The sequence below is a fragment of the Hippichthys cyanospilos genome, chromosome 7 (assembly GCF_059441005.1).
Source record: "Hippichthys cyanospilos isolate Australia breed blue-spotted pipefish chromosome 7, RoL_Hcya_1.0, whole genome shotgun sequence".
Lineage (NCBI taxonomy): Eukaryota > Metazoa > Chordata > Actinopteri > Syngnathiformes > Syngnathidae > Hippichthys > Hippichthys cyanospilos.
In genome coordinates, this window is record NC_142375.1 from 21,341,324 (window position 1) to 21,358,618 (window position 17,295).

Below are 17,295 nucleotides of genomic sequence, written 5' to 3' on the forward strand. Positions count from 1 at the left end.
AAAGCTTACTTTATCACTTCGTTCCCCATCTACCAATCCCAATATTGATCCATAAATAAGGCGCACCCGATTATAAGGCGCACCATCAGCTTTTTAAAAAAATTAAGGCTTTTAGGTGCGCCTTATAGTGCGGAAAATACGGTATATATTGAATACTGTTTATAATAAGTTTACACAGCCCTGTTTACAGATCAGTTCACATCAAGCTAAATCATCTGATAAAGTTTGGCATTTTTAGCAGGCTTTTCCTGCCGAAATCATTTTCGCTTTCCAGCAAAAGCCTGAAAATTTGCATATACTTATGCAAAGCTGCAATCAGAACAGCATTTGTAAGTCAACCAGCGTGATGCAAACACCACTTCCAAGGAGGTAAAGCTGGATGATTTGTTCCTGAGGAATGTGTGGGAAGCCTCCTGGTTCCTCTTTTGTGAGGCACCGGAATATTATCTTGCCTCTACTCCCTAGCATGCCTCAAGAGCGCGCGTATTTCGCGTGCATGAGCGTGTGAGTTTTTGCCAAACCGTGGTATCCTCAGAGCAGGAGGCGATGCAGTAGTCGTCGAAGGGATTCCATTTGACGTCCAAAACATTGCCCCTGTGGCCTGACACTCGCGGGTGGTGAGGGTCCACTTTACCAGTCTGAAGATTTTTGGACAAAAAGTCAATTAAAAGAGTCACCGGATTACTCTTGAAAAAGCCATTCGAAATTGTGTGAACACTCACATGATGGATAGAGAGGAGCAGGAAGGCCCCGCCCCCCGCACACTCAGTGATGACTGCGAGGAAGCGAGGGTTGACGGCGCAGAAGTTGTTGTCCTGCACGCTGCGCGTGATGGGCACGCCGTCGTAGCAGCTCTCCTTGGGGGCCGCCTTGCCGAACACATGCCTGAACTTGGAGCTGCGGTACGGAGGACGCCATGACATCTGACAACGAAAGGCCAGAGGTGCTATTTCGAGGCTCCGTGGCCAAAGAAAACCAAAGATTCCGCAGTCTACGAAAAAGAAGGACCTCCACAACACCTCCACCAAGGAGGCGCAAAATCATGACAATGAAAACCAGAAAAAAATTCAAATTTGGCAAAAACAACACAAATAAAATGTGCCAAATATAAATATAATGTATGTTAGGGTTGCACTGCGATTGGCTGGCAACCAGTTTGGGGGTGTTCCCCGCCTCCTGCCCGAACTGAATGCACTCCCTCTTCCGGGTAGTCGATACATATATGATTAACCTGCAAGATAAGCAAGTGCGGTCCACTGGGACCAACGCTAGCCAGCCTGCATGTCTGCTTGCCTGCTGCATGCTCATTACTTATAAATAAAGGGCGGAGGAGCTTGATGGACAAGGCGCTGTGACCGAGCAGCTGCTTACACGGAAACTCAAGTCTTGATAGGGGGAAACCTGTCAAAATATCCGACTGCCTCTACGTCATCTAAAACAGCCGTCCCCAAACTTTTTATTACCATGGGCCGCTCCACACTTTTGTTTTTGTTGAGGTCCCTGCAAAAACGCCGGCTTCACACAGATAGGATGTTGGAAATGGCAACGGGACATATGTGTCAAACTCCAGTCCTCGAGGGCCGGTATCCTGCACGTTTCCTGCTTTTCTCTCCCCAACACACCTGATTCAAATTATTAGCTTATTAACGGGAGATCCTAATTATTTGAATCAGGTATTTTTGAGGGAGAAATTGTCTAAATTTTCTGGATATCGGCCATCGCGGACTGAAATTTGACACTTGTGCGTTAATATCAGTGCTTCTCAATTATATTTTGCCAAGCCGCCCAATCGGAAAGAGAAAAATAATTATTCCAACTAGGACTCCTGGTATTGATGGTTCAAAGTGTTATTTTTCTTCATAGTTGTAAGCTCTTCTGGTGTCACTTCACTGAGCCTTTTCTCCGCCCCCCCAAAAAAAGACGCCTGTTGCTTATTCTTTTTGCTACTTGGTAGATCAAATTTAGCCCTCAAGTAACTCAAATGGACAGTTTTCAAAATAAAGTTGTTGTTTTTTTTTTTAAATTAAAAGACAGATAAAAAAAAAAACAGTAAAATAATCAATGATTTCAAGTGCTGTATTTTCCTAACTATAAGGCGCACCTAAAAGCTTTGATTTTTTTATAAAGCTGATGGTGCGCCTTATAATCAGGTGCGCCTTATATATGGATCAATACTGAGATTGGGGTTCGTAGATGGGGAATGAAGTGATAAAGTAAGCTTTACCTGTTTCTTTTGTTTGTTTACACTTGAACAAGGTTGCTAATATTGACTGAGTTATTATGCTATTGAGAGTTTAGAGTTATTATTTGAGTTATTATTATTATTACTTTGAGTATTACTATATCGTGATTGAAAACGTTTTTAAAATATGTCATTAATTGAGGGTGTGCCTTATAATCCGGTGCTCCTTATACTGCGGAAAATACGGTACTTCCTGGTACACATAAGTCAGAAAAAAATGTTGCAGAAAAACTACAAATGTAATGCTACAGAAGCACTACTGCGCGCTAAAGCTGATACTTTCAGCTCAAATTAAGAGTGCCACAAAAAGTAAGAATGACAATAGTGACGTGTCACGTCTCGGTTTACGCTCTCCTCTATCTCTTTTCGCCCTCGGGCCGCCACTGAAGAACCGGAATGTCTCCCCTCAATGCTGAGGAGAGTCGTTGAGCCTGGCAGCTAAAAGCGATCCCGTCCGTTATGAGCTACTGAATCAAATGGAGCGATAGTTTTGGAGTACGGTAAAACTCCTCGACAACAAAACCTGCACGTGCAAAAAAATCCCCCAGTGTGAAAAAAAATCCATGTAATGAAGCCTTTCCCTCTTTCTTACTCATACAAGGAAAAATCCACTTGTTGCATAATATAAAATGTTTTTTTCTGCATTTGCGTTACACTGAAATCCACTACGGCGAAAAAAAACCTGGAGAAAAAGTCTAGCTTAGTTTATAATAGATGCGCCGGCACGCATTTTGCAGCACTGTAGGCTGCACGATTATGACCAAAATAATAATCACGATTATTCATCACATTTGGTCAAAAATGTCGCTTTATTGCCCCTTTTTTAAACAAGCAGTATATAAACAAAGCTTCAAGGCTTGATACTTTCAAATGGTAATAACAAACTAAGATAGAGTAAATAATAATGAAAGCAAATGGCACACAGGGCAACACGGCTAACTTACTTGCTGAGTGCAAAACAATGAAAAAAAATGGTCATTTCAAACCGAATTGATTCCAATTTTTTGGAATCGGATTTTTCAAAATGGATCCCGATTGACAGCTAGCGCTGTATGTATTTGGAATCAGGTGAGAAACTCAACGCCGTTCCACACTAATAAATCATAAATTTTGCTCTGCAAACGTGAGAAACATTGCCCTCTGGTGGTAGAAATACAAAGATTTTGATTTGACATGTATAGGCAGCTTTTTAAATGTTAATATCACAGAGGATTCATTCATTAATCGTGGCAGCCAATACCGCGATCAGATTAAAATTCGATTAATTATGCGGCCCAACAGCACCGTATACTCGGCGTGGCTTTCCCTCGCTGTCAGACGATATTCTCCCATCCTATAGGCGGCAGTAAATGGACTCTAAAGAAGACAAACAACACTACTCTAAAACAGATGTTGAGAATCCCATCAGAGTCCTCATCTCTCCCCACCGTGGCGCTTGTTTACGGTATTTAGATCACGTCAGTCCTTTTCGGACAAATCATAAAAAGGTGTTTTTACCGGTGAACTTCCATAAGCAAAAGTTCGTCTGCCGTGTCCATTTGTAAAAAAAATCTGGAAGATAGGCGTTACGGGAAATCTGTGGACTCCGCGCGGAGGGGCGAGGTTGCTGAAATACCGTCGTTGCACAACACGTTTTTTATGTTTACGTCCGAGACATAGATTTGCTATCGAGAAAAGTGCCGTCGTAAAAACGTTCTGGCCGCAGATATGATTTTGTGATGGAGTTCTAAATTTAGATCCGTTCCGGAATGTGAGTATCAACACACCGGACTTTCCTTTGCGCAGGTAAATGAGTTGTCTCCTTGTAAAAAGAGACGCCACCTGTTCTGCTCCGCAATAAAAACCAACACCATTATTTGAATGTTGCCAAGGGTGAAACAGCACTCCACTCCTTTCTGGATTGCGTAATCAAACGTGCCCTGACAGAGGTTTGTTTACACTTGGCTACGCGCGATAATCCCTGGCAGCGTTCGGATCCGTCCGAACGCCGACATGCTTCTTGGCACGTCCGACTGGCATCACATTAATCGGCCTTTGCAATGCTTACCAAGGCCGCGTTGTGTCGATTGACATAAAATGAAGAAGAGGGCTTGTAGGGAATGTTTGGGGATTGGACCAAAAGGCATGATCATCCGTTTAGAATTTGGATGATCAACCCGGCAAGTCATGCTTTTTCGTTTTCCATAGCAAGCATAAAAAGTACCACACGAGGGAAGAGCTCAATACAGCACTAGGAGGGATTGTGAATAAGGTTTCCTCTCGTTTATCTGGGGGGTTTTATCCCGAAAAATACCTGCAGTAATTTGCAAAATGGGGGGCGCTTTTGTTTTTTGTTTTTTAATACAAAATAATGCAAATTTTCTTGTCTGGTCTGACGCAGGAGGAGGAAAAATATCAAGGAAAATAGTGAGGTTTAACTGCAGTAGATATGATCAAAGATGAAAATCCATGTATAGTTTTTTTTTTTTTTAAAGAAATAAAATTGCTATTTTTTTACTGGTAATTAGAAAAATGGGGGTCGCTTTTGTTTTTTGTTTTTTAATACAAAATAATGCAATTTTTCTTGTCTGGTCTGATTCAGAAGGAGGAAAAATATCAAGAAAAATAGTGAGGGTTAACTGCAGTAAATATGATCGAAGATGAAAATCCATGTATAGTTTTTTTTTTTTTTAAAGAAATAAAATTGCTATTTTTTTACTGGTAATTTGCAAAATGGGGGTCGCTTTTGTTTTTTAATACAAAATAATGCAATTTTTCTTGTCTGGTCTGATTCAGAAGGAGGAAAAATATCAAGAAAAATAGTGAGGGTTAACTGCAGTAAATATGATCGAAGATGAAAATCCATGTATAGTTTTTTTTTTTTTTAAAGAAATAAAATTGCTATTTTTTTACTGGTAATTTGCAAAATGGGGGTCGCTTTTGTTTTTTAATACAAAATAATGCAATTTTTCTTGTCTGGTCTGATTCAGAAGGAGGAAAAATATCAAGAAAAATAGTGAGGGTTAACTGCAGTAAATATGATCAAAGATGAAAATCCATGTATAGTTTTTTTTTTTTTTTTAAAGAAATAAAATTGCTATTTTTTTACTGGTAATTTGCAAAATGGGGCTCGCTTTTGTTTTTTGTTTTTTAATACAAAATAATGCAATTTTTCTTGTCTGGTCTGATTCAGAAGGAGGAAAAATATCAAGAAAAATAGTGAGGTTTAACTGCAGTAAATATGATCAAAGATGAAAATCCATGTATAGTTTTTTTTTTTTTTAAGAAATAAAATTGCTATTTTTTTACTGGTAATTTGCAAAATGGGGGTCGCTTTTGTTTTTTGTTTTTAATACAAAATAATGCAATTTTTCTTGTCTGGTCTGATTCAGAAGGAGGAAAAATATCAAGAAAAATTATGAGGTTTAACAGCAGTAAATATGATCGAAGATGAAAATCCATGTATAGATTTTTTTTTTTTTTTTAAAGAAATAAAATTGCTCTTTTTTTACTGGTCTGTCCGAAAAGGAAGACAAACTGCGTGAAAAGGAGTGACGTGAACCCACAATAGAAAAAGTTATGGTCAGAAAACAAAATCCCTGACCGAGTGAAGCCGCAATAACCAAACTATGATGTAGTGAGGGAATACTACATGAGCCAAGTGAGCAATGTTCTGGCTTTTCTCTTACAAACAGCAGACACGGAACAGGAGTAACTCCTCGATTAGGCGATCTCACTACTACACAAAAAGGGAGGATGAGGTCAACATGGCCATTTTTCGGTTTTGCCCAAATTGCTGTTCTGTGCTAATTGGCTAATGCGTATAAAACCCCAGCTAAAAACATCAAAATTGTTTATACAGTACATATTAAAAATATGACAAAATAGTAAGTGCTACTTATATATAATATACATGTATATAATTAAATAACATCATAAATAAAAAACCTCGAAGCCTTGTTTATATACTGGTTGTTTTTTTTAAAAAAAAAAGGGCAATAAATAGACATGTTTGACCAAACATGATGAATAATCATGATTTCAATATTGACCAAACTAGTCACTAATCGTGACTATTATTTTGGCCATAATCGTGCAGTCCTACGCTCCACTATTTGAGACACAATAGTTTGGGTCACAGTTACTAAAGGCTCAGATAATGACCAATCGTGGCTCAGCAAGTGGCAAAATGGCTGCCCCTTGGGATGTACAAAATGAACAAATTTTGCTGCTTAATTCATATGCCACAAACACAATTATAACCAGAATGTCATTTTAAGACTGGTGTGGGCACATATTATTGTAAAGATATTTTTGGGAGGTTGATTTCCACTTTAAAGGGACAGTGTGTAAGATTTGAACCATTTTTCATTACGGACAGCAGGGGGTGCCGCAGGTGCTGCATTTACCATTGTCTGTAGCTATAACAAACATGGCCGCCTACAGAGAAGTGCCACCCCCCATGTAATATCATTTATGATAACTAGACGTATCATTATATTTAAAACATTCTGTTGGTCGTTAAGAACACATTTATTTGCACGTTTTTGAAATTGATAACCATTTCATTTATTCCTTCTTAATGCAAAACGGTCTAAAACTTACACAGTGTCCCTTTAAATACAATACATCAAATAATATGCTCTTCAAGATGGCATCTTAAAAAGCAGATTGTAATAAGGCAATAAGAAACATGCATCTTGCAGTCTCAGCGGTGGGCGGGCGGGCGGGCGGCCTGTCTGGGATCCGAATGACGACAAACACCAAGTTGGCTATTTTTACACACGGCTCCTCAGTGATCAAAAAAAAAAAAAAAAATCCCAAAATAATCCTTCATGCATTCATATATGCAAGTAAGCTTTTCCCAACGTCTGTCTTAGAGAGAAAAGAAGAAAATAACTGTACATAACATCTGTGTTTATGCACTGTTGTTTAATGTTGCAGTACTGTATATAGAACATACCATACCGCATTTAAAGCAGGTCATAATCTGGTACTGGCGGCCACTCCTCTCTTGGCCAAACAGTCGCGGTAAGTTCAAAGTTTACATGTGATGTCAACACAGCGCTACACGTAGCGCGCTTCCAATTTGCTAACCCACATCAATGACTCAAATCCAATTTTCGGACGAGACTCCCAATCCAAACAATGGCCACCTTGTGCAGGCCTTTGATCCGAAAACCCAACTTCCTCCTTTACTTCGCGTCTATGTCGAGTCCCAAAATGCGAGGAATGCGCAGGTGCTAAATCTTATTGCGCTAGCCTCAAGATTCAAAGAAAAAACACTCGTCAAAATTTCAGGCCACAAGATTACGAGAATTACGGAAAAAAAAATGTAAGCGGCATGTGTAGTAAATAGCAAAGAGGAAAAACCAAGACGCGATATCGAAGACTGCCAAGTGTTGACGCTTTAATATTAATATTGCAAAAGTCTGTTTTGCGCTTCGATTCTTCACGATCACGCAAAGACAGCAAAAAAGTCAACTTTAAAACCAAGACCTAAAAAGCCTAAAAACTAAATTTAGCAATTTGCATTTTCTTCAAAGTTTCCACGTGCAACTTCTGTCAGATGGCGTTTGGTCATAAATGAATAACTGGTGGCGTCCAACTTTATCCATGATCAGATAAGTTCTCCTTTTACAAGCAGACGGCGAAGAGAACACATTGAGAGATGTAATGATTAACAAGTATGGAGGGCGGGGTGCGGCCAGCGTGATTGGCAAGCGTCCTGTTTTCGTGATGGCGACAGTCTAGAACAGATTACTCAACTGCAGATTTTTTTGTACGCGAGTTAAAATTAAAAATATGCCAAAATGATAAAAACGTTGTGGAACTGACTTAACTGTAGAAATAGAGGATGTGGGACGTCAAGTTGGAATGTTTTTAAATCAGTCAAGAAATGTGGAAAAGGGTAATTGTGTCAAATATTGACTTAAATTGGGATTTTTTGATTTTATGTAGAATGGCACTCAGGATGTTTTTAGTGAGTTGAATAAATACATACAATACAAAAAATGCAAAAGAGAGATAACCATTTTCAACACTTAAGATGGAGCATGTGGGGAAATAGTAGTAGTAGAAGAAGTCTATTCTTTTGTATTTAAATGATCGTACTGCCCCCTGTGGCCAATGTGGGAATACCAGAAGGAACCGCACAATGAAATAAAATTGCAGCATTAAATCACAACGTACAGAGTAATTATTTACTTTTTGTTTAGTTAACCCATTACACTATGCTAATGCACGATTATGGCCAAAATAATCACGATTATTTTGGTCAACATTGAAATCACAATTATTCATCATCTTTGGACAAACATGAAAAAATAAGCCTCCTTAAAACCAAGCACATTATTTACTTTTATGTAAATTGTAATCAATTAGCAGTCAAAATGTAATTTTCGGTTATTTGAAACCACATTGATTCCAGTTTTAGGTCTCAATTGACAGCTAGCGCTGTATATATTGGGAATCAGGTGAGAAACTCAATGCCATTTCACACTAGTAAACAATTTATTTGAGTTAAAAAATGAAGAGGCTTTGGTCATGCAAACATGTGGGAAACATTGCCCCCTGGTGGTAGTGCTAGATTTGACTTGTAATAATAATAATAAAAAAAAGTGCTTGCCTTTTTAAATGTTAATATCGCCGTGGATCAGCTTAAATAATCGTGGCAGCCAATATCGCGATTAAAACTCGATTAATTGTGCGGCCCTACACGATTAAGCAATTAAGAAGCCAACATCCTAAGCACTAGCCGAGAATGCTGCCTCAAATTAAAAGTCAATCCAAGCCAAATTCATGGCATCGAATCACATTTTATTCTGGGATCTGGAGAATGCAACCGATTCCAACCCAGAATCTCAGACCTGTGCGGCAGACATGCTGACCACGAGACCACGAGTCCAATTTCCATAAAATGTTCCAATTCAAGCCGTAGTGGCTGAAGACCAGGCATGATGTCATCGCCATCATTGCGGACGGCGTTCCAGCATCAACTTCAGGCGCAGTGTGCCCGCGAAGGTCCGTTTTGAGGACCACGCAACCCAAGTTGGCGCCACGCAATTACATTTTGTCTTGTCCAAGCCGGTCGGGAGTTTTACTCCAGGGGCAAAAAAGTGCAGCCGGTAGAGGAAAAAAAGATCAATAAGCCAACGCCAAATTCCACAAAGTGACCTGTCACACCAGGACATGAAAGCACTCGCTCAGCAAGGAGAATGAGACTCACCCTGATCCGAGGAGGGGGGACCGTGGGGGGCAAAGGGGGGCTCAGCGGGAAGGGATCCTTGAGGAAAGATCTGTTATGTCTCCGGGGCAAAGCGGATGGGCACGGGGAAAAAGAAACATTGACTTTATCTCCGCTGCATCCAGCACGGGCGCCGCATTTACACACACTCGGCGTGAAGGCGAACGCGTGTGTGAACAAGCACAGGGAGGACGAGTGTGCGCACTCCCCTCGAGAGGGAGTGAGGGAGGGGCGGAAGGATGAGAGAGAGAAGGCGCGAGCGAGAGACAGAGAGAGAGGCGGACAGTGAGTGTTGCAATCATAATTAAAGTTGGAATATTACCGGAATTGAGTTTGAACTCATTCAGCGCTAGCAATTCTCAGATTCTCTTTCTCCAAACACATGAAGAGGGAAAAAAAAAAAAAAAAAAAAACACAATTACTTGGGATTGAATGTCTGAAAATTTAAACACATAAAAAAACGTCTTTGGGATCGAATGATCGTGCTATTAGTTGATCTATGTAACTAATGGCGTTTTTGCAGAGTCCCAAAAGGACACTGGACTGTCCACACGGCTGCCAGTCAATGCCAGGGGTTACGCAAGAGGTCATGAGGCCAGAGAGCACAGAACGCCAGATGATTGGGCCATACTAGGACAGCAGTAAAAAAAAAAAAAAAATGACAAGTGGCCTTCACACGGTCAAATGAGGGAGGAGCACAGAGGACTGATCAATATCCGTTGCACGAAACTCAACCGTGTAGCTCAAGTAGAAATCTCAATTCTTGGAAAATAGACACGCCGTATCGCTGAATGTTTTGCAGAAAACAATATCCAACTATTACTCTTGATCAGCAGAATCTTGTATAAAATAAATAAATAATTAAACCCCCGCAAAGACAAGGGGTATGCAGTATATATGGTACATTTGGTAAATGCTCTGATAAATGAACTCTCTTAACCAATTGCAATAATGCTAGTTGAACAGCTAAAATAGTTGATTAGTCACTGCTATGCTATTTTGCTAGCTAGTTTGGCTATCTGAGCTAGATTGTGTACAGACAATGGTGTCAAAATGACAACAATTTTTAATGTTTTTTTCCCCTCAATTTTGCTTTTCCAAAGGACTACACAACCCATTCAGAAATATTTATTAGAATATTTACACTTAAGTTTGTATGACAATATATAGGCCAAGTTATACTGTGAAAGGATTCAATTTATAGTGATACGAATTTTCGGCCATAGGCAAAGGAAGCAGGTGTTTGCCAGTCAAAATACAGTCAGACGGCTAATCACAAGCGACGATGCCTGGCTGACAGAAGGTCAGCATCAAAAGACTAGCGCTTGTGTTCTCACGTAACTTGGCTAGCTAATCTGCACTTGTGTTTTTCACAGAGGCTAGCTGGCTATTAGCTTAACTGGCTCTTGTGTTGTATCCAGCTATTAGTCTAGGTTTGATTACAGAGCATCTATGGACTTGCTAACTCTTGCTCTGTCCTTACAGTCTATTAGTACGCACTCACAAACACACAGACACACACAAGCACTTAGCATAATGAAAGGAAATGCAGCTTGATGTTAATGTCTTTTAAGACAAAACAATTATGGACACAGTGCAGGCAGAATTTGCTATTTTGTTTGTTTTAGTTCATTTTTATGGATCATTTTCCCTGTGTTAGCAAATTCCCGCTGATGAAAAACGACAGAACTGTAATGTTTTGCCATTTTGTATCAGGTGATAGAACATTGTGCCCGCAACAACTAAAGTTGAACAATTTCCCCAGACGTGACGCAACTGCGCGAACACAGTAGTCCACTTATGGCCAGGGAATTGCCGACTTGAAATAAAAGGCTCCATTTCATCATTTTGACGGCTAAAGTACAGCATGTCAGCGTGATCTCACCGCTCCCCCGCCCTCACGCCGCTTACGTACGCTTGGCGTGCCTGTGCAGCGCCTCCCATTCCACTGGCACCCACGAATACCTTCACACATACGCGGCGTGATCTCACCGCATGGCTAACATTGTTAGCAGCCAGCTAACAGTCAACAGCTCACTGGATCCACATCACAGGAAACCAGTGGCTATGCTACAGTTGTCCATGAATGAAGTCAGGCATTTATTTGATGACTACATTGTAGAAGAATGGAACAACAAGTTGTTTCTCGATTTCGTTTTTTCGAGATGATTCCTATTTCTAAAGAAACGAAGGGGGATATGAACTGGAAGTTATGCGATTGGTATGTGGAAGGGGCAGTCTGGTCCAATTGCTCACTCCGCATCCTTCGACATAAGGACCCCGAGAGTAGCGCAGATTAAGTAAACTGATAGTACAGATTTGTTAATTGAAGGATCAGATTAGTAAACTAAAGGAACAGATTACAGGTTAGTAAATTGAGGGAGCGTTTAAACTGATGCAACACATTAGTAAACAGAGAATACAGTCAACTGAGGGAAACTATTAGGAAACTAAGATTAATTATCTGGGGCTACAGATTAGAAAACTGCGGGTATTGATTAGTAAACGGCGGGATCAGATTGGTCAATTGAGGGTACAGATTAGTAAATTTAGTGTGCAGAATGGTAAACTGAGTATAGAGACTAATAAACAGAAAGTAAATATAAATACACTCATGTTGATTATTAGTAAACAGAAGGCTCAGTTAAAATTAGTAAAAAAGATAACAGATAAGTAAATTGGGGGAAAAGATTTGTAAAATGCAGGTTCAAATTAGTAAATAGAGGGAAGAGATTAGTAAATTGACGGTGTATATAAACTAGGTAAAGATTAGTAAACCGATGGTACAGATTAGTAAACTAAAGAAACAGATTAGATCAAATTGAGGGAAAAGATTTATGAAATGAATTAGTATGAATTAGTAAACTGAAGGTACATATGAGTAAACTAAGGGCAGGAAACTTCGGGCAAAGATGACAAAACTGAGTGTACAGATGAGTAAACTAAGGGAACGGATAAGTAAATTGAGGGAACAGATTTATAAAATGAGAGTACAAATTAGTAAACTGAGGGAAGAGTAATAAATTGAGGGTACATGCTAAGAAACTCCGGGTAAAGACGAGAAAACTAAGGGAACAGATTAGTAAATTGAGGGTACGGATTAGTAAACAAGGTTACCGACTAATACACAGATTAGTAAACCAAGGATAATGCTTAGTAAACGGAAGGATCATATTTGTAAACTGAGGGTACAGATTAGTTAATTTAGAGAATACATTTGTGAATTGAGGGGACAGATAAGTGAATTGAGAAAATATTTTAGCCAATTGAGGTGGCTCGGGCATCTGGTTGGAATGCCTCCTAGATGTCTACCTTGTGAGGTGTTCCAGGCATCTCCCACCAGGCGGAGGTCCCAGGGACACGTTGGGGAGAGTATGTATCTCGGATGACCTAGGAATATCTGCGGATCTCTCGAAGGAGCTGGATGAAGTGGCTGGGGAGAGGGATGTCTGAGTTTCCTGGACGAAGCTGCCGCCCCGACAAACCAACCCCAGATAAGCAGTAGAAAACTGATGAAGGTAACATATTGCTAAACGGAGATGATCAGAACTGAGATTTTTTTTTTTTTCGTACCCTGGCACCAAGGGGTTTTCCACTTTTTCCCTCATTGAGGCAGAACTTCTTACTATTCATGCTCACGTGCACACCTACAGACAAATTGCAGTCTCCGAAAGTTCACAGCGAAGCCCGAACAGATTCAAACCCCAAACGTTGAATCTATGAGGCAGACGTCCTAACCACCTCCCCACAGCGCTGCCCCAAAACAAGCGTCCTCAAATTCACACAGCCCGCTATAGGCTATCCATAGCGACCGTCGTCAAGGTGAGTTTCACTTTCCCCGGCTCAAGGATGGGGGGTCAGGGAGATTATCTTGGCTGGTCTTTACACTGCATTGAGCCTCGTTGGTAAACAACACCCAGTCCGCTAATCAGATCTCCTCCATCAGCTAAATGCATTAATGCCTTGCGATACTCCACACACAGGAAGCGGCGGCTAGCAGCTGTGCTAATGGCACTTGGAGATAGATCTACTCTGTTGTGCATGATATAGGATGGGGAAAAAGTCAATATACACCATATATACTTAATGAAGTACATTTACATTACATACATACATTACATACATACATTTTTTTCCAATGCATCTTTTCTTTCCTGGTGTTTCTCCTTCTTTGGCTGAATTTAGATGCTAGCTCCACACATCATCTTCTTTCCCTCGGTTGTTTTTTTCATTCTTGCAGTCTTACTTTGCTTTAACACTTTCTACCTTTCTTACATCTCAGGTCTAGTTTTTCCTTTCTTTGCTACTACTTTCTAAGTTGCTTCGCTGCATTCCTTGACGATTCTAGCCCTGCCATTACTTGGTGAATTTGGATACTTCTGTTGCGTCAATCATTTTTTCTGCCTTCCTTTTTTCAGTATCGATTCATTATTGCTCAATCTATTTTGTTCTTGACGCAAAATTGTTTGCCATTACTAATGAGATTTGAAATACAAAAAAAGAAAAATGAACTAACGAAAAAATAAAATGTTTTGTTCACTGTTTATTATGTACTGTGGATAGCTTTTTTTTTTTTGGACTATATTGAGGCAAATTGCAAGGTAGCGGCAACAGCGCATCTGTGGAGCAGCTTTCCCCTCACTGCAGGACATTTACCACACCAGGGTTCTGCGGAAGACACACAACCTCATCAGGATCAATGCACACCCACAACATCACCTGTTTGAACTGCTGCCATCAGGCAAACGCTACAGGACCCTGAGGGCCAGGACTGCCAGGCTGGCAAAGCAGCTTCTACCCACAGGCCGTCCGGATTCTCAACAAATCCCTCACGCACAAATCTGCCTCTTACCGCATGCACACATGCACCTTACAACCCTGCGCAGTGCAAGACAGCTGCTAAATACATCATATTTTCTCCCTCATATGTATGCAGTTTCTTCCACTTAATCTACTCTATAATATTCTCAGAATGAAAGTCTATGAAATTTATTAGTGGTTCATTATTACTGCGCTTATTGCTCTATTTCTTTTTTGTTTTATTGCTTTTCCTGTTATTAGCTGGATTATGGAACGTAGTCTGCTCGGGGAAGTGAACAGAATAAGAATTTCATTGTGTGGGATTACTATGCATATGGTAATAAAACTCTTGAATCTTGAAATGAGGCATTGCGGTACAAGCGCAGCGGTAAATCTTTAGACATACGTTAGGAATTATTGTGTTACCTAATTTGACAATCAAACATTTTAAAATACAAAGTGAACTTAAAAAAAACCCTAAGATTTCATGAAAAAAAAAGTCTGAGTTCCAGGATAATGAATTATCTCTACGGCAACAATCAAAAATTGTTGTGGTACCCGCGACTCTTCATAGATGTAAAAAAAAGCATGAAAAATGTATCTTCAAAAGTGAACTGAAAAAGTAAAACCAAAAGGTTTTGTTTAGGTTTTATTATCCACGGTGGCTAACATCTTTTCCAGTATACTGAATCAAATCGCTAGCTAGCAGCCACATGAGGCGCAGCGGTACTCATGTTAGCGTAGCAATTATTCTTTGCGCATACGTTAGGAATTATTAGTTTAATACATTTTACAATGCAACATTTTCGCATCCAATAGAAAGTGAACAAAAGGCTAATATTTGATGTAGAAATAATACACTGAATTCCAGGAAAAGTTTACATCTTTATGTAAAAGCTTGATACTCTTAAAAGAAAATTAGTCAGACGGTCATACACTACCTCTAAGAACTATGTGGTGGACAAACAAAAAACAACCGTCAATCATTGTTTTTCTCTTCATGAATAATACATCACACGCCGATGACCCATCTGCTGCTAAACAGCAGGAAAAGTTTGAATAAATAATACTAAGTCGGACGACAGCGTAAAATGCTCATCATATATAGACCTAATTATAAAATATTTATTCACTTAGGTTTTTCATAAAGTTAGGTAAAGAAGATGAACAGTTTGCTGTCTAAGGAAAATATTGATGATTGTTCAGTATCTGACTGGTTTGCATTCAAACGTGCTTTATTGTTTATTTGGCATCCAAAGGACACACAACGAACTCTGTCCACCGTTTTGATGCTCGACATCCGAGGATCTGATCCGATTATGGTGTTCTTTTCCGCTTCTGAAAAACCCCAACCCAAACCCCAATGTGCCACATGGAAATAATCCACATTCACATGGCATTTCTACTACTTTTTTTTTTTTTTTAGGTAATCCTCTGGCTGTGTAGGCCATGTGGGAGTGGCAGCAGATAATCCGCAAACGCACTAGCCCAGCTGTCATGTCATGAACGACCTCACGGGTAGCGACGTTGATAAAGACGAGATGAAGCTGGCCCCTGCTCAAAAAGGATCGTACCTTGGTCAAACTAGAAAACGGACATATTTTGTTGTGGGAAGATAGTCACTCTTCTAGCGCGTGATTCACTCTTTTATGTTTGTTTGTTTTTATGTTTGGTGTGATGGTAAACTAACTAGTATGGTATTAAACACCCTGAACCCTTCAATACAGTAAAACTCTACAACGAAACCTGAATGTGCAAAAATGGCCCCCAGTATGAAAAAAAAAAAATCCATGCATTGAAGCCTTTGCCTCTTTCTTATTTCCCCAAACAACGAACAATCTCCCTGTTGCATTATCCGAAATGTTTTTTTCTGCATTTGCCTTGCACTGAAATTCACTACGAGAAAACAAGTCTGCAGCAAAAGTCTAGCTTGGTTTATAAGCACCGGCACCCAATTTGCAGCACTTTATACTCGGTGCAGTTTTCCTCCGCAGTCACACAATATACTCCCGAACCCTAGGTGGCAGTAAAAGGAGTCTTCAGCATACAAACGACATTACTCTATAAAAGAGGTAGAGAATCCTAGTAGATTCAAACGATCTAAAGATACCTCTCCCCCCAACGTAGTGCTCGCCAGGAGTTGTTTATGGTATTTAGGTCACGGTAGTCCTTTTCAGCCAAATCATAAAGGTGTTTGTGCCGGCGAACTTCCACAAGCAATAGTTCGTACGCCATGTTTTCCACTCATAAAGAAATTCCGGAAGGTACGAGTTGTGGAAAATCTAGCCCATTTAGACTCCGCGCAAAGAGGCGTGGTTGCCGAAATAACGTCATTTTGACGCGTGGAGCCGCACGAAGGTCGCAGACGTGTCAAGCTTAAACCAAGCTTAACACTTGGAGACAGGATAAAAGTAAGAAAGATGAAAGACGGATGAAGCAAAGTGAAAGACATTATGCAAGTAATTGATGTAAGTATGAAAATTAATGTTTCTGGTAGATTTGGCAATTTCTTTTTTTTTCCCAATGTTGGATGGTTTTGTCTATAACTTCAGTCAGATTGTAGATTGCGCAAGACGTTTTTTGTGTTCACATCCAACACATAGATTTGCTACGGTGAAAAGTCCCCTGTTGTGAAAAATCTCCGGCTGCAAACATGATTTCGTTGTAGAGGACTTCTATTGTGTTTGCCTAACTGCTGATGGGAACTTTGTGCGATATTTTGAGCATTTTTAGGTCATTTTCTTCCAGATCACTCTTGCAGTATTTTAACCAAGGGATGGTGGTTGTCCCATGTTGAATTTTGACGTTGCAGAGGGTAAAAAAATGTAATTTACACAATTTCAAGATGAAACTTTGAACTTTTATTTTTTTTTTTAAAGCTGGGGGTGTCTGTAGTGATGATTTTCGTTACATAGCTAAAGACGTGAGTCATGGCTCGGACAAAGTGTGAGAATGTCAGGTATGTGTTAAAAAACTGCCGCATAACACGTCTCATGTATCAACTTATTTACAAGCACACATGAAAGCG

At 39.9% G+C, this 17,295-nt stretch overlaps 1 protein-coding gene across 3 annotated transcripts in view; it reads right to left on the reverse strand.

Moving 5' to 3' along the window:
* The window catches only part of coro2aa (coronin 2Aa), a 30,826-nt gene that overhangs the window by 10,464 nt on the left and 3,067 nt on the right, over window positions 1-17,295 (reverse strand). Inside the window, exons 1-3 of one of the 3 annotated variants that reach the window (XM_088419755.1) lie at window positions 9,790-9,854; window positions 723-923; window positions 522-638 (exon numbers count right to left, since the gene is read on the reverse strand). In XM_088419755.1, coding sequence (XP_088275881.1) covers window positions 522-638; window positions 723-923; window positions 9,790-9,810 — 339 coding nt within the window. In that variant the 5' untranslated portion in view covers window positions 9,811-9,854. Of the gene's footprint in view, window positions 1-521; window positions 639-722; window positions 924-9,449; window positions 9,656-9,789; window positions 9,855-17,295 lie in introns of those variants that run through there. The other 2 variants (XM_088419757.1, XM_088419756.1) reach the window with 2 other exon arrangements.